A 23,642-nucleotide genomic window follows, 5' to 3' on the forward strand; every position below is an offset into this window, starting at 1 on the left:
AAGTGATTGAGAACTCCACATGCAAAATTAATTCTTCTTCTGTGTAAAGAACTTCACTGTATTTACTACTGTTCTCGCACGCTGTTCACTCTGCATTGACAGGAAAGCCCACAGTTAGGTGAATATTCTAAAAATCTTTGTCAGAAATGACTAAGGCATTTGGTTTTATATAATAATAAGTAACAGCCAAAGCAATAAAATAAAACAGGTGAGATACTACTAGGTTTTGTCGTGGTAGTGGATCTCTGTTCATGAGAGAGTAATAATGTAAAAATTGTTTTACTGCTGTCAACCACTATCAGGAAGGAATATCTGCTGAAAGTTGAGAAACAATTTCTTCGTCGGTAAGGATTGTCTGGTGAAACACAACCCATTTTCATGAATTAAAACTGTAAACAACTGCTTTCAAACATGGAGATATACATAGCAAGCAATAACAATGTTCTGTGGCTGTGTGTACTTTTGCATTTATGTGAAATTGTTTACCACAGCCACAACACTCCAGTTATGCAGTATTCTCACCTATTTTTGCCTGTGTTTGACTTATGCAGTATTGCTTCTGCTTCACTTTTTTTATTAACAATTTAAAAAATCCTCGTTCTGGTAATAGACAAGGAAATATTTTTATGGATATTACAAGCAAACAGTCCTCACTTTGAAACATTATTTCTTACAAAGGAGTTACCTACATAATATAATACATAAAATAATTATTGATTCCACTGTGTATAACTTCAGCATTCTGCTTTAGAACTAATGTACACCGAGCATTGTTGTTTAATATTCATCAACTGGTACTTTCCAGTACAGGTATGTTAGTCAAATGATCGAGTAACTGTCTGCAAGCCTTCTCATTGCGGAAATTGTGCAGCATGGACTCTAATCTTCCCCGAAGTGTGCTCGGACTCAAATGTGACAAGTCCTTCAGTGCCCCTGAAATCACAGAAATGGGTGGTATGTCATTCATCATAAAAATTAAAATTATGGTCATGTGCCTTACAGATATATACCTGCATATTAGTGCCTGACACATTTGAGCAATCCATTGTGTGTGTGTGTGTGTGTGTGTGTGTGTGTGTGTGTGTGTGTGTGTGTGTGTGTGTAAATGCTGATAAGTAAAACAAGAACAAGAATATAAAATCATATTAGAACAATAGCACTTAGGCTAAGGCTAAGGCAGTGATTTTAACAATGAATAATTATATTAAGATGAGGTTAGCATGAACACAGAGATCCTTACATCTATTAAAGCAAGGCGTTAATTCTTTGAGAAATATATCCACTATCTTTCACTGGCTGGGAGATGTATGTCTGTAGAGACAGGGTTGATGCAAAACAAAAAAAAGAAAGAGCATACTTCTGTCTAAGATCTCATGAAGACCTTAAAAAGATTCAAGTATGAACTCATCTAGAATGAAATTTTCACTCTACAGTGGAGTGTGTGTTGATATGAAACTTCCTGGCAGATTAAAACTGTGTGCTGGACCGAGACTCGAACTCGGGACCTTTGCCTTTTGCGGGCAAGTGCTATACCAACTGAGCTACCCAAGTACGACTCACGCCCTGTCCTCACAGCTTTACTTCTGCCAGTACCTCGTCTCCAGCCTTCTAAACTTTACAGAAGCTCTCCTGTGAACCTGCAGAACTAGCACTCCTGAAAGAAAGGATATTGCGGAGACATGGCTTAGCCATAGCCTGGGGGATGCTTCTAGAATGAAAACTGATCAATGGATGGCGCTGTATGTGTCAGAATACGTACATGAAAACACCTGTCATGCGCACGACACATTGGCACGTCTGTGACATTTGCCGTGACTGTCTCAATGCAGGATCGTGCTCTGCTTGTAAAGCTGTATTAAAAGAATGATGACTCTGGGCATGTAACTCTGCAGAAGTTCTGGACACTTAAGGGTTTGAAAAAAGGCGTTGGTCCGATGACTGCCTTGGGTCTGGAGAAAACGATTTGGAAATTTGAAAAGACGGGTTCCTTTGGTGTGCAACCTGGTAGAGGGAGGAAATGAATTGATTTGATGCCAATGGAAGCATTGGCCATAGAATGCAGGAGGAGATGAGTGGCAGTGAGCAAACGTGTAGTGCACAGAGAACTACCCAAACGTTGGACACACCTGTGAGCACAGTGCGCAAATACCTACGAAACATCCTTTTTTGCTATCCATTCAAAATTACCCATGTGCACAAGTTGCTTCATGTTTATCTGCCAGCAAGAGAGACCTTTGCTTTAGAATTTCTTGCTTGTAGGGAGGTGGTCAATGATTGGCTGTGGAAGATTTTGTGGACAGGTGAAATCCACTTCTATCTGACAGGATATGTCAAATACACGAAAAATCCACACACAAATCAACCAGTACCACTTCATCCTGAAAAGGTCACTGTGTGGTGCAGGTTTACAGCATCATTTATCATAGGGCCATATTTTTTCGAAGAGACAGGTGCTTCTGGTCCTGTTACCTGTAAAGTCGCTGGTAAGCACTACGAGTGCCTTTTCTGCAAACCATATCATTCCAGCTCTCCAACAGCGTGGATGTGTGGATGGTATCATTTTTACGCAAGATGGCACACCTCTGCACATTGCAAATCCAGTTAAGCAGCAGCTAAAGCGCAATTTCGGAAATGCTAGAATTAATCAGCTGCCATTTCCCTACACCCTGGCTGTCCCGGTCACCTGATCTTAATCCATGTGACTTCTGGCTGTGGGACTATCTGAAAGATATTGTGTTCAGTGTTCCAATTGCAAACTTAGCTGCACTGAAGGCACACATTGCGCAACACATTCTGAATGTAACCCCGGAAACGCTTCGATCAGTTGTGAAACATACTGTTTCCTGATTTGAAATTGTTGTAGAAAACGGTGGGCAGCATGTTGAACATGTTTTGCGACAGTCACACAGAAATTAATAATCTGATTTGATTTTGATTGATGCTTTTTATGTGGTTTTTGGCCTCAGGACAATTAAAAGCCGATTTTTCCCATCCGATGTGATATGACCTTGCTGTGCTGGATGGGCTTACCGTATTTACTCGAATCTAAGCCACACCTGAAAAATGAGACTCGAAATAAAGGGAAAAAAAATTTCCTGTAAGCCGCACCTGAAATCTGAGACTCAAAATTCAAGGGGAGAGAAAAGTTTTAGGCCGCACCTCCAAATCGAAACAAAGTTGGTCCATTCTAATATGAGACACAATTTGGGTATAATGAATGACGATACAGCTACAGTAGTTTGGTTCGAGTCGTAAGCTTAGCAGTTAAGCTTTACCACGTAGCCATTGCTATGCGTCAGGCGCTCCGTCCGTATTTATACGGGTACTCTTCCTTTTTCACGTGCTTCGTCTGGTTTGGATCAATTGCTTATTTTGCTTTGATCTTATAAGTGTCGTTTTCTTTGTTATAGGTGTTTACGTCACTCTAAGCTGAAAATGCATTACTGCGCTGTGTCATTCTGATAGTGCGTGTTTACGGCCTGTTGCCGCTCTCGGCATGGTTTACTTTTGTGCGCGCTACCGCCGCTTACAATTAAAAACAAGAGAGAGGAATAGTCTCATTAGCGAAACAATGGCAAGAGACTGCTATTTGTTGTTACTTACACTGCTGCTTTCTTTGATAATGATCAACAAGAACCAAATAATAAACTGCGTATGATAGAACATGTCCTGAACGAGAGTTAGGCGAAAATTTTTCCCCGTTTGAAAATCTTTGCGGCCGCTTCTTTAGTACGTCAAATTCTGCACAGAAATTAGAGTTGTCTTAGATTTAAAAATCTAGTCAGTTGCCGTGCTTCATTTCTGACTGTATCACTATTAGGCATAAGAATAATATATTAACATGAAACGATACGTATACTCTTACGCGTTTGCTGTTGTCTCTAGTTTCGTAGTTTATTAGGCAGACAGGGTTTAAATGAGATAGCAGGAAACACGAAAGAATACATGGTAAAATGTTTATATCCGTATTACTCTTATGGTGAAGAGAATACTGCATGTGATTCACATTTCATCAGGTTCCTATTAGCAACCATCTCTTCTCACAGGTAGGATAAAATTCAGAACTTAGAGTTGGCCATATTGACAAACATCTCAAACAGTCTTGCCAGTCGGATTTTCGTAGTAAATTGAAATTCTGCTACATTCGAAGATGAACAATTCGGAATTTGTATTATTTCGTTGGATAATGTATGAAAATGCAGTGGTCGAAACTCGGGGCGGAGAAAAAAAGCTCGTCTTCCATCTTTTTTTTTTTAAATTTATTTACTGACGCATTGGTTTTGGCGCCAATATTTACCTTTGTGCCTACAAAGCATGCTTGTGTAGCGCTACGTATATTCGACGGCAGAAGTTAGTTGTGGTGGCACCTACCAACATTTTTCAGAACTTCCGCTTGCTTTGCGCTCGATTCTAAGCCGCAGGCGGTTTTTTGGATTACAAAAACCGGAAAAAAAGTGTGGCTTAGATTCGAGTAAATACGTTACGTAACTAACAGTATCACGTCTTTACACCCATGCACTCTGAGTAGTACATTTTGTTTAATGTCAGACATACACCTTAGGCATTGTTGTGTGAATAATTTGCCATTTTTAGTTGACCACTATTAAATTATGATGCTTACAGCACCATCTATTGCTACATTAACTATTTATTATACATTTTCCCCCTTCTCCGATAATATTTCATTGCACATTGACGTCATTTTGAGCAGTGGTGTTATTTCTACAGAGGTTTGAAAGTTTAACTTTAATTATAATCACCCTGTATATCGGAAAGACAGATTAGATTGTATAGGCAGGAAGAGTGTTCAATTGACAAAAACACTGTCTCTACTGAGGTTGAATTTTAGTGTGTATGTGAAGTTATCTGGACGCGTATAACAGACCTAGTTGAATTCAAGTTAATTGTTGGTTGTTTTTAGAGTCATTCAAAGAAAGTCTATGGTCAATGGTGTGGAAATACCCAGATCACACAATATTAGTTGGAGGTGGTTCTAATCTACTGAGTATTGACTGGAACATCTATGGATTCAATGCAGGTGGCACAGACAGATAGTCTTGTGATGTACTTTTGAACACGTTTCCTGAAAACTGCCTCAAACAACTAGTTAGACAACCCACACACAATGGACATATTTTAGATCTAGAAGCTTCACACAGGCCTGATCTTATTGACAGCATCAGTAGAGAGACAGGGACTAGTGATCACAACATCATCATAATGACAATGACTACTTAAGTTAATAAATCTGTTAAGAAGGCTAGCAAAGTATTTATGCTAGAAAAAGCAGATAAGCAGTTGTTGGCACCCCACTCAGACAATGAAAAATCATCCTGTGATGGATGTAGAGGAATTATGGGCAAAGTTTAAACCGATTGTAAATTGCACCTGTAGGTGTATGTCCCAAGTAATGATGCGGTTACACCTGTGTGTCATGTGCCTATTTGAAGTGTGACTGTGCTTACCCCACATGCAGGTACATTGTATGCCTCTTCCTCAATATGTACATGTGAGTGATTCCATTCACACCCATTTTCACAACATGCGCTTCTACTTCCCTGTGGGGAAAGCTAGAGCCGCACAATGACTGGCTACAAAGCACACAAATGTAAATGCACCTTAAATGGATTAAGGATGGAAAGGACCCTCCGTGGTTTAATAATCAAATTTGGAAAATGCTGAGGAAACAAAGAGTGTCACACTCTTGGTTCAAAAAAAGAGCATACAAATGTTAACAGGCAAAAGTTAGCAGAAATTTGTGTGTCCATAAGAAGAACAATGTGCTCAGATACAATTTCCGCTGTCATACCTTAGTGAATGATCTTGCCAAGAACCAGAGAAAATTCTGGTCGTACGTAAAAATCACTAAGCAGGTTGAATGATTTTATGTGTGGAGTAGCCTGTCATGGCAATAGAAGACAGCAAAAGGGAAGCTGAAGTTTTAAATTTCGCATTTAAGACATCAATCATATAAGAGCATCATGCAAACACACAATCATTTGACTGTCATACAGACTCCTGCAAGGAGGAAACAGAAATTGGCATCCGTTATGTAGAGAAACAACTCAAGGAGTTGAAACAGATTAAAAAGCATTGTTCATGCAAATGTCAGCTTGTCCTTTTTTCACTTGATATCCTACAAACCATGGATGGATGGCAACAGGCATTTGACATGGTGCCCCACTGCATATTGTTGACGAAGATCCAAGCATATGGTTTAGGCTCCCAGGTATGTGAGTGGGTCAAAGACTTTACATAGACATTGTTTCTAGCTGGTGTGATGAATGGCAGCTTGCTCTAAATGTGGAAAAATTTAAGATAATGTGGATGAGTAGGAAAAGCAGTTCTGTGACATTTAAATACAGCATTACTAGGGCAGCTCGCCGAAATCACTTTCATTAAATATTCTAGCATTAAAGTTGCACGGCAATATGAAATGGAATGAGCACATCAGGTTGGTCATGGGGAAGGCGAATGCTCGACTTCATTTTATTGGGAGAATTTTGGGAAAGGATAGCTCATCCTTAAAGGTGACAGCATACAGAATGCTAGCATGACCGTTTGTTCAGTACCACTAGATTTGTTACTGGTAGATTTGATCAACTTAGAAGGATTAAGGAGATGCCTCATAAGCTCAGATGGCAATCCCTGGAAGGAAGATGATACTCTTCCTGCAAAGCACTATTGCAAAAATTTACAGAACTGGTATTTGAGGCCAACTGCAGAACGATTCTACTGCTGACAACTTACATTTCAGCTAATGAACATGAAGATAAGATGCAAGAAATTAGGGCTCATATGGAGGCTTTTAGACAATCATGTTTCCCTTGCTCTTTTGGCAACAGGAAAGGAAATGACTGGTAATGGTACAATGTACACTCTGGCATACACCATACAATCGTTTGTGGAATATATGTATATGTAGATCTGTACCACAACAGTTTGTAGCTTTCTGTCACTGTCATTTGTGTAGCCATCAAAAATAAGTGTAGCAGGTCACAATTTTAATAGCACAAATTGCTGTAGCCTGGAAACATTCCAATGCGCATGTTCTCCACATGTGTGCCAAATTGTTATTGCTGTAATCCAACATTAAATTACTGTTCACTTTTACACTAGTAGATGGCATTCATAAAACTCACAGGCATAAACTCGTGTTCCTCTGTAACTACTTTTTCATTCTCTCCGTTACTATGAGGACTTGCTGAAAAGTAATGCCTCTGAATTTTTTATTCTGTTCTCAATATCGATTGAGGTATTACATGTCATGCGTATTATCTGGCTGACATTCCTGCTTTGCTGAAGCAAGTTGCAACCCTCTGCTGCTAGAGGACTCTGAATTGTAGCGTATAACATGGTAGTGTGAAATGTAACTATGTTGGTGAGTGAGAAAAAGCATGCTGTAATTAAATATCTGAAAGCATGAATTCAAAGAGTTCATCAACCCGTGGAGAACCCTTTCCTTCAGCATGACAATGCCAGACCACACACAAGCACTGAAACATCTGCAATGATCTAATGCCGTGGATTTACTGTCATCGATCATTCTCTGTACAGTCTCGATTTGGCCCCATCTGGTTTTCAGCCGTTTCCAATACTTAAAGAACACCGTTGAGGACTTCACTTTGATAGTGATGAAACAGAGGTGAGATTGTGGCTAACGAATTCAAGTTCCAAGATGGCCGCCGAGTAAGTGACGCCAGAAACTATTTCCAGAAAGTTAAGTAATTTAGACAGGAATATAATTTAGTTTAACGCCGACAACAAATTTAATATGTGCGTTAGTGTATTGTTTAGTCTTGCCGTTAAAGGTTTCATTTTTCTTTGCGTATTTTTTCAGAAAACACGGAAAGATCGTAACTTTGCAAAGTCGCGCTTAGGCTTAAATTTTGTAAACGTGTTTGTTTCTTGCTTCACGGTAATTTAACTAGTTTCTCGGTAACAAATAAGTAAACTACCGTAAATAGCGTATAACTTCATTGTTTTAATACAGATTTCAGAAAAACAGCGTAACTTTATATCAGAAACTTGCTTATATACATATGTTTATAAGCCTAATTCTCGGAATGTTTTTGAAGAATCAAACTTAAAGTATCTCATTTAATTGTCCTTTTTTTCATTCCATCGAAAGAAATATACAATAAATAGCGTATACCTTCATTGTTTTAATACAGATCTCAGAAAAACAGCGGAATTTTAAATCAGAAACTTGCTTATATACATTTGTGAATAGGGTTAATTCTTGTAATGTCTTTTTTTATTTTCGGATTTAATTGATTTATTCTAGCTAAAGTATTATTTTTGCCATGAGTGAGAAGTGCCTGACTTGCCGTAGAATTGTTAGTTCCGGGGTTTGGTGTGATGGATGCAGTAGTTTTTTTCACTGGGGGGACTGCAGTGGCGTGGATGTCGGGAAAGTGGATCAGGCTCATCAGTGGTTATGTAGGATTTGCAGCAGAGATAGGAAGATAGTGGAACAGGAGGGGGAAATTGCTGCCCTTCAGGCTGAGCTAGATCAGGCTAGGGAAGGAGGGAGAAGGGCAAAGAGAGGTGGGAAGTGGCAACAGGTAACAGAAGGAACAGGCCTAGAACTAAGTCTGAAAGTTTTGTGGTGAATGTCAAAAATAAGTTTGACCTGTTGCTTCAGTTAGAAACTGATGAGCCTCAAGCAGAGTTAGGTGTAGACAGGACACAACAAACTTTCAATAGGAAATTGAAAAAGAATGTAGGAAAGTCATTGAAAAGGAAGAAAGTTTTGTTGTTAGGCAGTTCTCATGCCAGAGGTGTAGGCCAACTTCTGCAGGAGGAATTAGGACCAGAATACCAGGTCACAAATTTTTTCAAACCAAGTGCTAGTCTGGATCAGGTGACAGAGGATTTAGGTTCACTCTGTAAAGGATTTACCAGGGAAGACACCGTGGTTATTGTGGGAGGGCCAGGGAACAGCATCGACAGAGATCCTGGGTACAGTATAGAGTGTGACCTGGTAAAGATTGCGTCGGCATCGAGACACACAAATGTTAAATTTGTATCTGTCCTGAGATGCCATGACCAGCCTCATTTGAACTCTTCTGTTGGGAGAGTTAATTTGGAGTTGGAACGGCTGCTTGGGTCGGGTGCGGGGGCTCATATTGATGTGGTTCCTGTTGATTCTCTCAGTAGGTGGGACTATACCAGGCACGGCCTACATCTCAACAGGAAAGGGAAGGGGAAACTGGCTGGGGTAATAGCAGGAAATTTAAAGGGGGGAGGCACTGCCATGAATGGTAAAATACCAGTGGTTACAGGTGTTGGAGCACACCTTTTTTAGGATAGGTAAGACAGAAAGATGTCAAGTTCTACGAGAGGTCAGGATTGAAACAAATCTTCAGTTTAGGAAAAAAATTAAACAGCACAATTCTAGCACATTGGATCACCAATCACAGCTGTCAATTATAAATTTTCACCAATCACCAGAAATTTTATCTCCACCAAGTTGTATCTCAGTCCTAGGTAATTGCATTGATGAATTAAAGTCACCCAACCCAGTTGACATAATCTGCCTCTCTGAACACCATTTGAACACTGGTATAGGAACTAGGCCTAAGCACAACGAGAAGCTCAGACAGGAGAGTACTGCAAATGTTAGAATAAGGAAAGGTTCTCATAAAAGTATAATTAAAAATAATGTAAGTATATTTCATCAAAATATTGGGAGTTTAAAGAATAAAATAGATGAGCTTCTGGTTTGTTTAGAAGATTTAGAAGTTGAGGATGAAATAGGTATACTATGCCTGTCTGAGCATCACATTGTTACTGATATGGATAAGGTAAATGTAAGTGGATATAAGCTCTCTGCACATGTAATGAGAGAAAATATGGAGAAAGGAGGAGTTGCCATATAAGCCAAAAGTTATCATTGTGCAAAAAGTACAGAAACAAAAAAGTTTTGTGTAGAGAAACATATAGAAGCATGTGCCTGTGAGCTTAAATTAAATAAAGGCACATTTATAATTGTAACTGTATATAGGTCGCCATCGGGAAATTTTCATCTATTTCTGGAAAATTTGGACTGCTTGTTGTGCTATCTGTCAGACAGGGGGAAGCACATTATTATTTGTGGGGACTTCAATGTAGATTCTCTGAAAAAGGGTAATAGGAAAAATGACCTTGAAGTATTACTCGGTTCTTTCAATTTGACACCCGTTATTGATTTTCCTACTCGGGTGGTAAAGGATAGCAGCTCACTGATAGATAACTTCTTTATAAACCAAGATAAGTTTAACCAGATAAATGCTCAGCCTGTTGAGAATGGTCTTTCTGATCATGGTGCACAGATAGTTACAATATATGACATAGCTCCATTCAGCAATACTAAACAGTCCTCCAAAGTAGTACGTTCGGTCAACAATTTAACAATGGCAAATTTCAGGGAAAGCCTACAGCAGTTAGACTGGGATGAGGTGTACCGTGAACCTGATGCCAATTTAAAATATAATTTATTTCATGACATTTTTGTAAATGCATTTGAAAACTGCTTCCCCAAGAAAATAGTTAAATATACTCGTAAGAAACCTTGTAACAAACCATGGCTTACTAAGGGTATAAAAATATCTTGTAACCGGAAAAGGGAAATGTATCTGACAGCAAGAAAGAGTAGTGACCCAGAAACTATCAAACATTATAAAAACTACTGTGTTATATTAAGAAAAGTTATTAAAAAATCCAGATGTATGTGTATCATGTCTGAAATCAGCAACTCTGATAATAAAAACAATTTGGAATATTATTAAAAGAGAAACAGGTCAACCAAGAGCACAGGAAGACAGTATTACCATCAAATTGAATGAAAACATTATGAACAAAAAGTCAGAAGTTGAAAATATTTTTAATAATCATTTTCTAAATGTTGTGTATATAGTAGGATCCAGGTGCTCATTAGAAGATGCTAGGCTGTTAATGGAAGAGGCCATACCTATGCAATTTGATACAATTGAAATCTCACTCACTTCTCCCTCTGAAATTAGGAAAATAATAAACTTGCTTAAAAGCAAAAACTCATATGGAATTGATGGCATTTCCAGCAAAATACTAAAAGCTTGTTCTCAACAGATAAGTAAGATTCTCAGCCACCTGTGTAATAGCTCTCTGGAACAGGGCATTTTCCGTGATAGACTGAAATATGCTATTATTACACCTTTGCATAAAAAGGGGGATAGATCTGATGTCAACAATTACTGTCCAATCTCCCTTCTAACAGCTTTATCCAAAATTTTTGAGAAAGTAATGTATTCAAGAGTAGCTTCACATATCTGTAAAAATGAAGTACTAACAAAATGTCAGTTTGGTTTCCAGAAAGGTTTTTTAACAGAAAATGCCATATATGCTTTCACCAATCAAATTTTGAATGATCTGAATAACCTAACACCACCCATTGGGATTTTTTGTGATCTCTCAAAGGCTTTTGATTGTGTAAATCATGAAATTCTGCTAGACAAGCGCAAGTATTGTGGCACGAGTGGGACAGTGTACAAATGGTTTAATTCGTACCTAACTGGAAGAGTGCAGAAAGTTGAAATAAGCAGTTCTCATAATATGCAAAGATCAGCACATTCCTCAAACTGGGGAACTATCAAGAATGGGGTTCCACAAGGGTCAGTCTTGGGTCCTCTGTTGTTCTTAATATATATTAATGACTTGCCATTCTATATTCATGAAGAGGAAAAGTTAGTTCTCTTTGCTGATGATACAAGTATAGTAATCACACCTGACAAACAAAAATTAACTGACGAAATTGTCAATACTGTCTTTCAGAAAATTACTAAGTGGTTCCTTGTAAACGGACTCTCACTGAATTTGATAAGACACAGTACATACAGTTCCGTACAGTGAATGGTATGACGCCATTAATAAATATAGACCTTAATCAGAAGCATATAGCTAAGGTAGAATACTCCAAATTTTTAGATGTGTCCACTGATGAGAGATTAAATTGGAAGAAACACATTGATGATCTGCTGAAACGTTTGAGTTCAGCTACTTATGCAATAAGGGTCATTGCAAATTTTGGTGATAAACATCTTAGTAAATTAGCTTACTACGCCTATTTTCACTCATTGCTTTCATATGGCGGCATATTTTGGGGTAATTCATCACTGAGGAATAAAGTATTTATTGCACAAAAGCGTATAATCAGAATAATAGCTGGAGTCCACCCAAGATCATCCTGCAGACATTTATTTAAGGGTCTAGGGATATTCACAGTAGCTTCTCAGTATATATACTCTCTTATGAAATTTGTTATTAACAACCAAACCCAATTCAAGAATAATGCATAACTACAACACTAGGAGAAAGGATGATCTTCACTATTTAAGATTAAATCTAACTTTGGCACAGAAAGGGGTGAATTATACTGCCACTGAAGTCTTTGGTCACTTACCAAATAGTATCAAAAGTCTGACAGATAACCAACAAGTATTTAAGAAGAAATTAAAAGAATTTCTGAATGACAACTCCTTCTACTCCATAAAGGAATTTTTAGATATAAATTAAGAAAAAACAAAAACAAAAAAATTATTAAAAAAATAAAGTAAAATAAAAAATAAAAAACACAAAAAATAAAAAAAGTTGTTATATTAACTTAAGTATGTTGTTAAATTAACTTAATTATGTCATGTATTGGAAAATTTGACTCGTTCCACATAATTACGAAATATCGTATTCGTGATCCACGGAACTAGTATTAATCTAATCTAATCTAATCTAATCTTCTACAGCGACGGTATGAACAAACTGGTCTTCCACTGGAAGAAATGTGTTGGTCACCAGGGAGACTATGTTGAGAAACAAACATGGATTGTGATAAAAAAGTAAAGGGATTTTTTTTTTTAAATTTATGCATCCCATTTTCAAATCTGCACATGTTCCTAATGTCTATTTGAAATTTCTGTGTTTTAAATATTTGGTTCATTGTTGACAGCTGAAAAGGTTCAATGCACTTTTGAGTGCTCAGTGAATTTTTATTTTCGAAAAAGATGGATCAAGGGTTTTGCATTAAATTTTGCTTGAAAAATGGAATAAAGTGCAGCACTGCATTTGAAATATTGACTGGGGCTTTTGGTGAATTTACTATGAGTAAAGCAAGCAATTTATGAGTGGTATACACATTTCAAAGAAAGTTGAGAAGACTGAACACAACGACGACCGCCATGGACACCCTAGCATACTAATTACTGATGACAATGTGGAAGAAGTAAAGAAACTGGTTCTGGAAAAATTGCTGTATCACCATCAGGGAGGTTGCTGAGGATATTGACATATCGTTTGGCTCACACCAAGCAATTTTTTTGACTCTTTTGGGTATGAAGCGTGAAGCAGCGAACTTTGATCTGTAATTGTTGAATTTTGACCAAAACCATATCGCGTAGACATTGTACAGGAATTTGTCCAAGGTACTTGTTTTAAACTTAAGATGATAATGGGGAACTCTGTTAATCCCAGCATGATTACCTGTCTGTTATGTGTTCCTGGAATGGCAGGTCTCAGCCATGTAGGTGAACGGTTTCTCAGAACTATGCATGTGGAAACTGGCATTACATTTCCTTGGTTCTCACCTCTCACCTGACCATAATTTATGTTAATCTGCCTCACATATCTACCATGTATAAAGCACTTAGCTTTTCTGTTCTTATTAACTCTTGGCATGATGTTTTGTCAGTATTCACTATCTTGTTTATTACCCTATCTTCCACTGTTAAGCTCTCAGGTTTTCAAATCTCATCCAGTGCAATCTCCAACAATTCATCTTTCATTCTAATCCTGTCAGGTAAGTCTCCCTTGACAAAGGGTTCTGAGCAACTTTTCCATAACTTTCCCCATTTCCTAAATCTCGACAGTACTTTTCCTTCACCCCTTATGATTGATACACATCCTTTCATCTTCGATGTAACTGAAAAACAATGAAATAATCCAAAAATGAAGAACTAGCACTAAAATTGGCAAAAAATAACACCTAAACTGGTGAAAAATAACACCTAAACTGGCAAAAAATTATACTGACATCGGCCATAGAATAAAACTCTTTTTCCTATTTCTATTTACATCTACAAATGGTAGACATATGACTCCAGTACTCAATACCCCGACTTAAGTAAAAAAAGTAAGCTAAATGACTCACGGAACATGATGCCACGGAATGCTTCATCTGGATCATCTAGGTGAATGAGCATAGTGCTGTACAGTGTCTCAATGTGGGCAATGGAAGTCTCCACACTATACTCAGCTGGCAGGTCATTAAACAGCAGCACAAGTGCTTCCACAGCTGAAGTTCGTACCTCATCATTAACATCATCTAGCCGCTTTAACACCACTGAAATCAAGACCAGAGTGAACTTAAGTTAAATGAGTATTAGTTCTGATACATGTATTGTAGTTTATGTATTGTGAGTGCAGTCTGAAAGTTTTTAGAACGACTGGTTCTGGTCTCTTGTCAAGCACCAAAGAAAGGCATAATTCCAACATTTGGCCTAAGCCATAATTTCCATGTGTTAACAATATTAAAGATTAAAAGAGATGGATAGGCCTTCCCTCACACGCTTCACACATTATTCAATATCTATCAACATTGGCCCTGAAGTGGGAATGTTTCTCTGCAATTAATTTTTTAATGGATTCACAATGCTGGAGTGCCAATCTGTGCCTTGAATGATTGTATATAACAGTTGGGCTGTGTTCTTCATTCATGGGCAATGAGAAAGGAATTACATGAAAGTTGTAAATGGACCTAGTGCCCAGTAGCAGTTGCTCCCATGGATAAGACATCTTTCATTTGCAAAATGACTGACAAGTAGCATCCTGCATCACAAGTATGTCTAACATGTTCTTTGAATAGAATCAGTGGCCATCTACAGATGATTGTCTCCATGTCAATGTATTCCTGTTAAGATACCACCACCAACTAACGGTCAATAAGGGAAGTGTACTTGAGAGATCCGAAATCATGGAATTTTTTAGTAAAAACTATTTTTAATTTGTTCATGTTATCCTGTACACATTCACAGAATTTGTATTCTGCCTAAGCAACAGCAAAAATGGATAAAGATGAGATTGAGCAGATGACCAAGGAGAGGGCATTTCATGGTATAGGTCACAATCACATGACTATAGTGTCAATTGCATTCCAAAATGCTCCATTTTGACAAAAGACTACTTTGTCATAGTTGAACTTGTATGTTTCTGTGTAGAAGGTTCTTCACAAATATGATGTAAGCTGACAAATGCACATAACATTGAGTTATAAATCATTGTCTCTTAAATGAAAGGAAATATATAATTTGAATAATGAGTATTTTCAAAATTAGAAATGTTTATGAACCTTTTTGAGTTCTCACTGCTTTGACAGAGCAAAGACTTGAAATGAATTTGAATACTTTCATTGGTGGTAGGATTTCCGACCAGATTAAACCAGTTCTACATGCACTAATTACTAACTTTATCAAGCCATCAGACATGTTATACTGGATGAAAAATCCAATAATTAGTTTTTAATAATAATATGAAAAGCAAGAAATGGAGAGGGAAGTAAAAAGGAAGGAACACAGACAAGCTTAATGTGAAATGTTATGTTATGTCGCCAGAAAATTCAATTGAGAAAATCTTTTAATTACAAGGAAATAAAATGGCTGGCCAATACTTGCCATTACTTACCTATCTTCAGAAGCCAAAATTTCCAGTACTGCCAAGAGGAACACTTAAAAACAGAAAAACTTTCCATGGTTTCAGAACTTTTCTGTTCCTTTACCAGAGAGCAAAGAGTAATTAGTTGGGCAAGGGTGGAAAGGCGGTAAAGGTCACTCAGTGTCAAGTTAAATCTGCAATCTTGTTATGAGGCCTCACAACCTATGGGTCCCTCTCAATATAAAGCCTTGAAAGTTTTTTGCAACTTGTTGAAGTGTTTCTTTTGGCAGTATTAAAAATTTCACTTTTATAAAATACTGTTTATTTTTTTTTTATTGTGATAACTCCATTTGTGTAATATGAAAAACAACAAGTTTCCATAAACTGCAATAGGACTTTCTTTCTCTTAAAGTGAGTTAATATTATCATATTGAAAGCTATAAAAAAAACTGACATCTCCTTCTGAGGAGTTCTCTGCAGTAATGAATACATAAATGGAAATAACTCATACTAACCTGGATATATCTGCCGTATGTGTTCTGCATTGAACAGCCCTGCAGATCTACTAATCACTATCAGCCGACAAAGAGAATACAACGCAAGAAGGCGACTTCGGTGGGCCTATCAATCAACAGAGAATTACATTTTGATCTTTCATTTTTGTACTGAATGTATGAAGTACTTTGACAGGCATTTTTTAATAAATAGAATGACGGAAATATACACAAAATAGTACATTACAATGCTGCACATACAAATACAAAGGTATTTAAGTATGTAACTATTATCACATGTAAGATAGGTCTTTCATAAGATTTGCCTTCTATCACAGCAAATAATTCAGGTAGGCTGAATGTTCCTTAGTATTCCAGTGATGTGAAAGCCACAGTTCATAGGGCAAGTATTGCAGATTTTTGGGCACATTAGCTACAATTACAAAATTACGAACAGAAAGAGAAGAATACCTGTTGTCAAAAAGAGGAATGATCACAACAAAGTATCTATAAACACAAATGAATAATGTGTTAAATTTTGCTTTTAGGCATTAGTACTTTCCTGCAGGATGGAAAAGGCAGTGAGTAAAATGTAAATATGAAGGAAAGTCATACAAGTAGCTTTGGTAAAGAGAAGTTATTTGAAGCCTGCAGCCAAGAAATACATGCAGGTGCAGGGAATCAGTTTGTTGTTCCTTCTGCCCTAGTGCATCTTTTAGTCTGTTACTACTTCCCCCTCTTGTAGAAGTGACTGCTTTTTCTAAAGACAATGTTCAATATGTTTTATGGGTGCCAAATTACAAAGATTAACTATGAATTATTAGCATAAGCCACTTCATTTGCATAACTTATAATAAAGGTGCATAGTAATTGTAGAAAATCATACAAACTTTGAGGACTAGAGTACACACTGCTCTTTAGTTTATATTTTAAAGACTCTGTAAACTTTATATGGATGTAGCACTTCATCATCTTTCAAATCACATGCAACACAGGTACTCCACTATAAATCTGTATACAGACTTGAGTCTTCATAAATGGCAGCACACTGGATCAGCATAAAATGTACGCAATTCTAAGACAGTGGGTTGTACCTGGCCATTTGTATACAGTAAAATAGCGACATTTCTTCAAAACATCATTGCTATGATTAAATCAAATGAAATGTTGTGTACTGTTGAATTGTGTATGGTTGAGGAAAGTAAATATGGTAAACAAGCAAACTGAAAATATGAATTGATGGTAAATATGGATAACACAGAAAACTCTAGAAAAATTTGAATTTTTTTGCACAGAGAACATTCAGAGACATTTCAACTGGAGAACACAACACAAATGTCACAATTTTCAGCACACAACTGGGATAAGATTTCCAATGTATTTGAGCACCAAAATAAGAAAATTAAGCAGACCAATTTACAACAGAAATCCTGAGAACAAAACCTGAATATGTTAATCTACACATAGGTGAATTCAAGACATGTGGCCTGCAAATCCAGAAAGTCAGTCAAGGCTTATTCAGAGAAATCCAGTATTTCAGTGTCAGAATGAATGTAAGGTCTAAGAATTATTTCAGGTGAATAAAGTAAAGAAACTGAAAAATAAAGTAATAAACCGGTTACTCAAGAAATGACTTAGTTATGGCATTACACCAATAACCACAAGGAGGAAGGAAGTTTAGAGCTAAATGTACAGTCAACTATGAAGTGAAACTGAGCACAAGCTTGAGTTGAGGAAGACAGGAAAGAATGTACACCATGTCCTTTAAAAGGAACCATCCCGGCATTTGTCTGAAGTGTTTAGGGAAACGACAGGGAAACTAACCCTGGATGGCCAAATAGGGATTTAAGCCCTGTCCTCCCAAATACCAGTCAATTGCCTTATCACTGTGTCACCTTTATCTATGTTCATACCTAGAGCTCCAATTCAGTTTCCGACAGGTACACAAATAAATGTTGTATGACTCCAAGCCTAGTTGAAGCCTTTTATTTTGGTCCTATTTTGACAGTTTGCATATCAATTTTGCTGCTTATCCAAGTAGCTACACATCTAGTTGAATGGGGCCAAATAGACTTCGTTCAGGACTTTTCCAGAACCAGGAACTGAGACCGAAATCTGTGCATTAGTAATGACCAATGCCAGCCACTACACTGTGAAGTGACCAACTTGGTTGGTGTAAAGATATACTAAAATTTATATGGTTTCTACACTTGGCAAATATTTGTGCATGAGAAATATGATAAGAAACACCACAGATTGGATCACACATTAAACATTAAATGGTATGTCTCTTCTTAAATGGTTGGACAGGCCCACTACCTGACTACATGAACAAATGAACCTACCACCATGATCAACACTCTCTCTACCATGTAATGTAAATTAAAAACATGTTTTGTATTAACAGTGATTCATTATACTGGAACCTGTTTCTTGTAGGTAAGAAACAGCAACATCTAGCAATGTCCATTAACTGAACTTAATAGGGATTGCTAGGAAACATATCTATACAAGGCACAAACACAACTAAAACCAACAAGAAGAAGTTGATTAATCAGGAAACAATAACATTTCTTCAAAACAATTGATCAAATACATGATATAGAGAAAAGAGCATTGGTATCCGCTAACTGATCTATTGCTATGGCATTCAGCTTCGCAACATATCGTACCTGGTCTTCAATTAAAGCAAGCAGGGCTGGGAAAAGAGCAGAGCCAACTGGTGCCAGAACATGTGGATCAGAAAGGACACCACAGACTCCAGGGTTCACTGCTGCCCATACACATGCCACACATGCAGTACGCACAGCCTCTGCTGACCGGCCTGCACGCCATGCCATGTTTAGAACTGCCACATCTGTGAATGTATCATAATAAATATACAATTACTAAGGACAATCTCAAAACACATAATATAACCTTACTTTCATCAATCATGCCTGGCTCTATAATGATTATTTAAGATATACTGTTGTGTCTCCTTTGTCTCTCTCATCCTCCTCACTATAACTGATGGTTCTTCTTAGTCACCAGTTCTCCAATTTATAAATGACACTACTATACGAGCATGAATAATTAACAACTGCATGATAAATGCACACACTGCGAATGGTAAAAATCATCTTTTTGATAAAGAGGACAAAATCAAATCTCTTGTATACATTTTGCAATAACAATTTTGTAGATAATTGGTAACCAACAATACATACATCACCATTTTTCTCCAGCATTGTTTGATCTTTCTTTATTCCACATTTAGAGTTGAATAATCTTCCCCTCCACATTGTCACTCTTCTGACTTCTCTTTAGGTTCCAAATACAGAACTGGGAATATCATGTCCTAGAAGTGCAGCTTTCAGAATATAAAACCAAAGTTTTGAGCCATATGAAGTTTCTTAACTTTTCACCTAATATTTCCTCCCTCTCTGTCTCCAACACTTGACTTTCTCATTTATTTGATAAATTGGGTACTGTGTCTCTCAAGTTGCAGTAGAAAGATAGAATGACTACTGAAGAGAAACACGGGAGAGGTTTAAAGGATAAGCTGTACAACTAAAGAGACTATGAGAGATTCAACCAACTGCAAGCAGTAAGAGAACATACAAAATCTAGTCAATTCATAATATGGTTTAAAAATGGACCACCAAATGTTTAGACATCATAAAGTATTACAACACTGCTGTAGTAATAATTAAAGTTGCGCAGAAATAAGATACACTAGCAGACTGGATTTCAAAAAGTCCAGAATGAAGAGATGAAATGTATGACACTGTTTGTGGAAATCGCAGCCTCTGAAACTAATAGAAATTCCTCAGACAAATTACTTTGAGACACACCATCAGACAGTCTGTGATGTGGCAGAAAAGCTTAAGCAGCAAGAGGACTAGTGTCAGAGATAGAAAAATTAGCTTTATAGATATTAAACATATTTTATGGTAACTACACAAAAAGAGATGTACCTTTGTCCAAGTAAACAATAAAGTAATGATCATAACAAAAACATTAAACACCTTTTTTAAGTGAGTAATGACATACAGATCATAAGAAATAAATGTAGTATCATAAATTCTGCTTTGTGGTACAGCTATTGATTTTCTTTTTATCAATGGTAATACCTCACAGATAAGGACATTAAAATTTTGAATATAGTATCATCCACATACAAAATCTGCAAACAACGTGGTATAACATGTTAGTTTTTCCTCCCATTCTGCCTGCATATGGAGCGGGAAGAATGACTGCTTAAGTCTCTCTGTGCACGCTGTAATTAGTCTAATCTTGTCTTCACAACCCCTACGGGAACAATACATAGTACCTGAAGAATATATCTCAATTATTCACTTAGTAGTGGCTCTTGAAATTTTGAAATAAGCTTTCGTGATGTGACTGCCATTTACCTTGAAGTGTCAGCCAGTCACAATATTTTAGCATTTCCATGATGTTTTCCTGTTAATCACTCAAACCTGTGGTCATCAGTGCTGCCCTTCTTTCTGTATGTTCACTATTTTCTATTAGTTCTATTTGGTGTTGGTCCCAAACACTTAAGGAATATTCTAAGATGTGGCACACAAGTGATCGTAAGCAGTCTCCTTTACAGACTGACATCACATTTTCACCCATCAAAATTTTGGCCACTCACTGCATGGTTGAGAGAGCAGAGATGACTAGTGAGGGTGGTAGTAATATGGACCATGGATGCTATCTCACGATAACACTACCACGTGATAGCTGCAGTTAAAGCAACTGCAAGAAAAAACACTGTATTTTGGCTGCTACAATTGGAGGTTGTCATAGTAAAGAATCTAAGCATTGTCCCTTTCTCCATTTTAGTAATTATGGTTGAATTGAAAGTAGTTCTTGCCTGAGCCAGCACATCGATCATGGTGATATGACAGAGCTAAAACTGTGATTTATGATGTAGTAATGTATGCAAAGTAGAGTGCTTTGAATCTCCGATACTGAAGTGGATGCTTGAGCCACTGTAAACTATTGCAAGGTAATAATGGGATAGATTTATATACAAGGTAGAAAGCAACAGCTGGATGAGGTAAAAGGACTATGTTTTTGTTTAGCAGGAGAAAAAGTGGCAGGGTTACATAGGAATTTACTATGATTTTTGCTTTATTTCTTTTGAGTAGTGAGCATAGGTTAGATATGAATAGATAATTGGCTGAATTAAGAGCAGCCTTTGTATACTGACAGCAATTTCCCAGTATTCTACCAGTGAACCTAAGCCTGCCACTTGCCTTACCTATGACTGAGTACATCCCAGTTCATATCCCTACAAATAGATGCACCCAGATATTTGTATGAGTTGACTGATTCCAACTGTGACTCATTGATGCTGTCGTCATAGGGTACTTCAGCATTTTGAGAAATGAACAAGAGTATGCTTCTCAACATTAAAAGTGAGCTGCCAATCTCTGAACTACTTTGAAGTTTCATCCACATCTGACTACGTATTTGTGTAGCTTTTTTCCAGATAGCACTTCATTATAGATACACTGCAAAAAGTCTAAGGTTACTATTAATACCATCTGCCAGACCATTAATATTTAATGTGTACAGCTAATGTTCCAACGCACATCCCTGAGGAGTGTGTAAAGTTACTCTTACTTCTGTAAAAGGCTCTCCATCCAATACAACATGATGTGTCCTCTCAACTAAGAAATACTCCATCCTGTCGTAAATTTTGTTTTATACCCCATATATCACTATTTTTGTTAATAAATGTTGGTGTGGTGGAAAGTTAAATGTTTTTGGGCATCAAAAAATATTGCATTCATCTGATTGCCTTGATTTATGACTTTCTGGATATCATGTGAGAAAAGTGCAACTTGAGTTTCCCATAACCAATGTTTTCTGAACCCATGATAGTCGGGACAGAGGAGGTTATTCTGTTTGAGATATCTCACTATGTTTCAGCTTAGAATATGTTCTAGAAATCTACAGCAGATGCACATCAATAACATTGGACATTAGTTTTGTGGATCACTTCTGCTACCCTTTTTGTAGATGTGTGAACTGTGCTTCCTACAATAACTGAACACCAGAATATCTACACTTTCCTTAGTAACTGAACACTTAACCCTGATATCAGAATTCTGGCTTTTGCTTTGCTACTTTCCATTTCTCTTAGGCACTGTGTCATGACACTAACTTTGGTGCCACAACCTCAACATATGAACAGAATTTCTTTGGATTTTGAGAAGCTTTTTCAGTGGGAGTCACTGAAGGATTCATGCACTGCTCTCTCGACAGCCAAATGTGTTCCATTTTGCATTTATCTACATCTCTATGCTTTGTTTACAGCTATTATGCACTTGTCACTGTTTCCTTACAGTGATTGCATGCCTTAGAGAGTCCCTCCCATCATGAAATGTTCTACTAGGTATATGTCTAATCAGTACATGAGCATCTATCCAGCTAAAGTTGAGCTGCAGTTCTCTACATGTTCTTGCCCAGATGTAAATGTCTTCAGTTCTTTGACATAACTACCTCTTAGTTTAGCTTATTGAAAATGCAAATCTTCCTACTTAATTTTATCTTGCTTACTTGTTTTAGCTGTCTTACTTTTTGAGTGATCACTGTTGCTACAATTGCCTCATGGAAAATGGAAAAGAGTGTCTTGCATCATTGGCCAGGAGGTCCCTTACAGGGCAGGTCTGGCCACCTTGATGCAGGTCTTATTACATTCAACGCCACATTGGGTAACCCGCATGCCGGATGGGGATGAAATAATGATGAAGACAGCACAACACCCAGTCCCTGAGCGTAGAAAATCCCCAACCCAGCCAGGAATCGAACCTGGGCCCGTAGGACGGCAATCAGTCACACTGACCACTCAGCTATCAGGGCAACAACTGCCTCATGGTCATAGATGCCAGTTTCAATATGGACATCCTCAAAGGGTCACTTTGGCACCATTGGTTTGATTGGATTTGACTGACAAAGGGATAGAAAAACAACAGTGGTCTCAGTCCAATGTTGCCTGGACTAAAACTGCCAACTTGTTTTGGCTGCCTTTTGTATTTTGGTAATCATTATTGGTATAACTTGTAACAGGATACTCTCTTCTAGCACTACTTTTCCTCAACAGTAGTTGTTGATACCAGTATTATTTTTTGAATTTTGGACAAGTTAATATTATCTCAATTGCTTTTCAGGAAACTTTCATATAATTTTATACGCAATATGCCATATTTCAAGCTACAATTTATGAAAAGAAATTACTTTATAAATATTTAATTCTATGTTATAATCAATAATTACTAGTTCTGAATGTACAGTTAAAATTATTTTTTTAAGGAACATTTGAAATTATGAATTATTTGCACATTTAAAATTTCTATTATTAATTATGCAATTCTGTACTGTTTACTACGTTTATTTCTGGATTCATTTATGCAATAATAATCAAAATTGATAATGTAATGAAAACTAGTAGGAATTCATTTGTTAAGAAAAATTGTAAACCCTTTGGAAAATTGT

At 37.2% G+C, this 23,642-nt stretch overlaps 1 protein-coding gene across 1 annotated transcript in view; it reads right to left on the bottom strand.

Moving 5' to 3' along the window:
- Nucleotides 1-543: 543 nt before the first annotated feature.
- LOC126458045 (dynein axonemal assembly factor 5) overlaps nucleotides 544-23,642 on the bottom strand; it is a 96,162-nt gene continuing 73,063 nt past the window's right edge. Inside the window, exons 9-12 of the mRNA XM_050094839.1 lie at nucleotides 18,824-19,008; nucleotides 16,173-16,278; nucleotides 14,159-14,350; nucleotides 544-933 (exon numbers count right to left, since the gene is read on the bottom strand). Of these exons, the coding sequence (XP_049950796.1) occupies nucleotides 788-933; nucleotides 14,159-14,350; nucleotides 16,173-16,278; nucleotides 18,824-19,008 (629 nt within the window). The 3' untranslated portion in view covers nucleotides 544-787. The remainder of the gene's footprint in view (nucleotides 934-14,158; nucleotides 14,351-16,172; nucleotides 16,279-18,823; nucleotides 19,009-23,642) is intronic.

This window comes from Schistocerca serialis, chromosome 2 (genome assembly GCF_023864345.2).
Source record: "Schistocerca serialis cubense isolate TAMUIC-IGC-003099 chromosome 2, iqSchSeri2.2, whole genome shotgun sequence".
Taxonomy (NCBI): Eukaryota; Metazoa; Arthropoda; class Insecta; order Orthoptera; family Acrididae; genus Schistocerca; species Schistocerca serialis.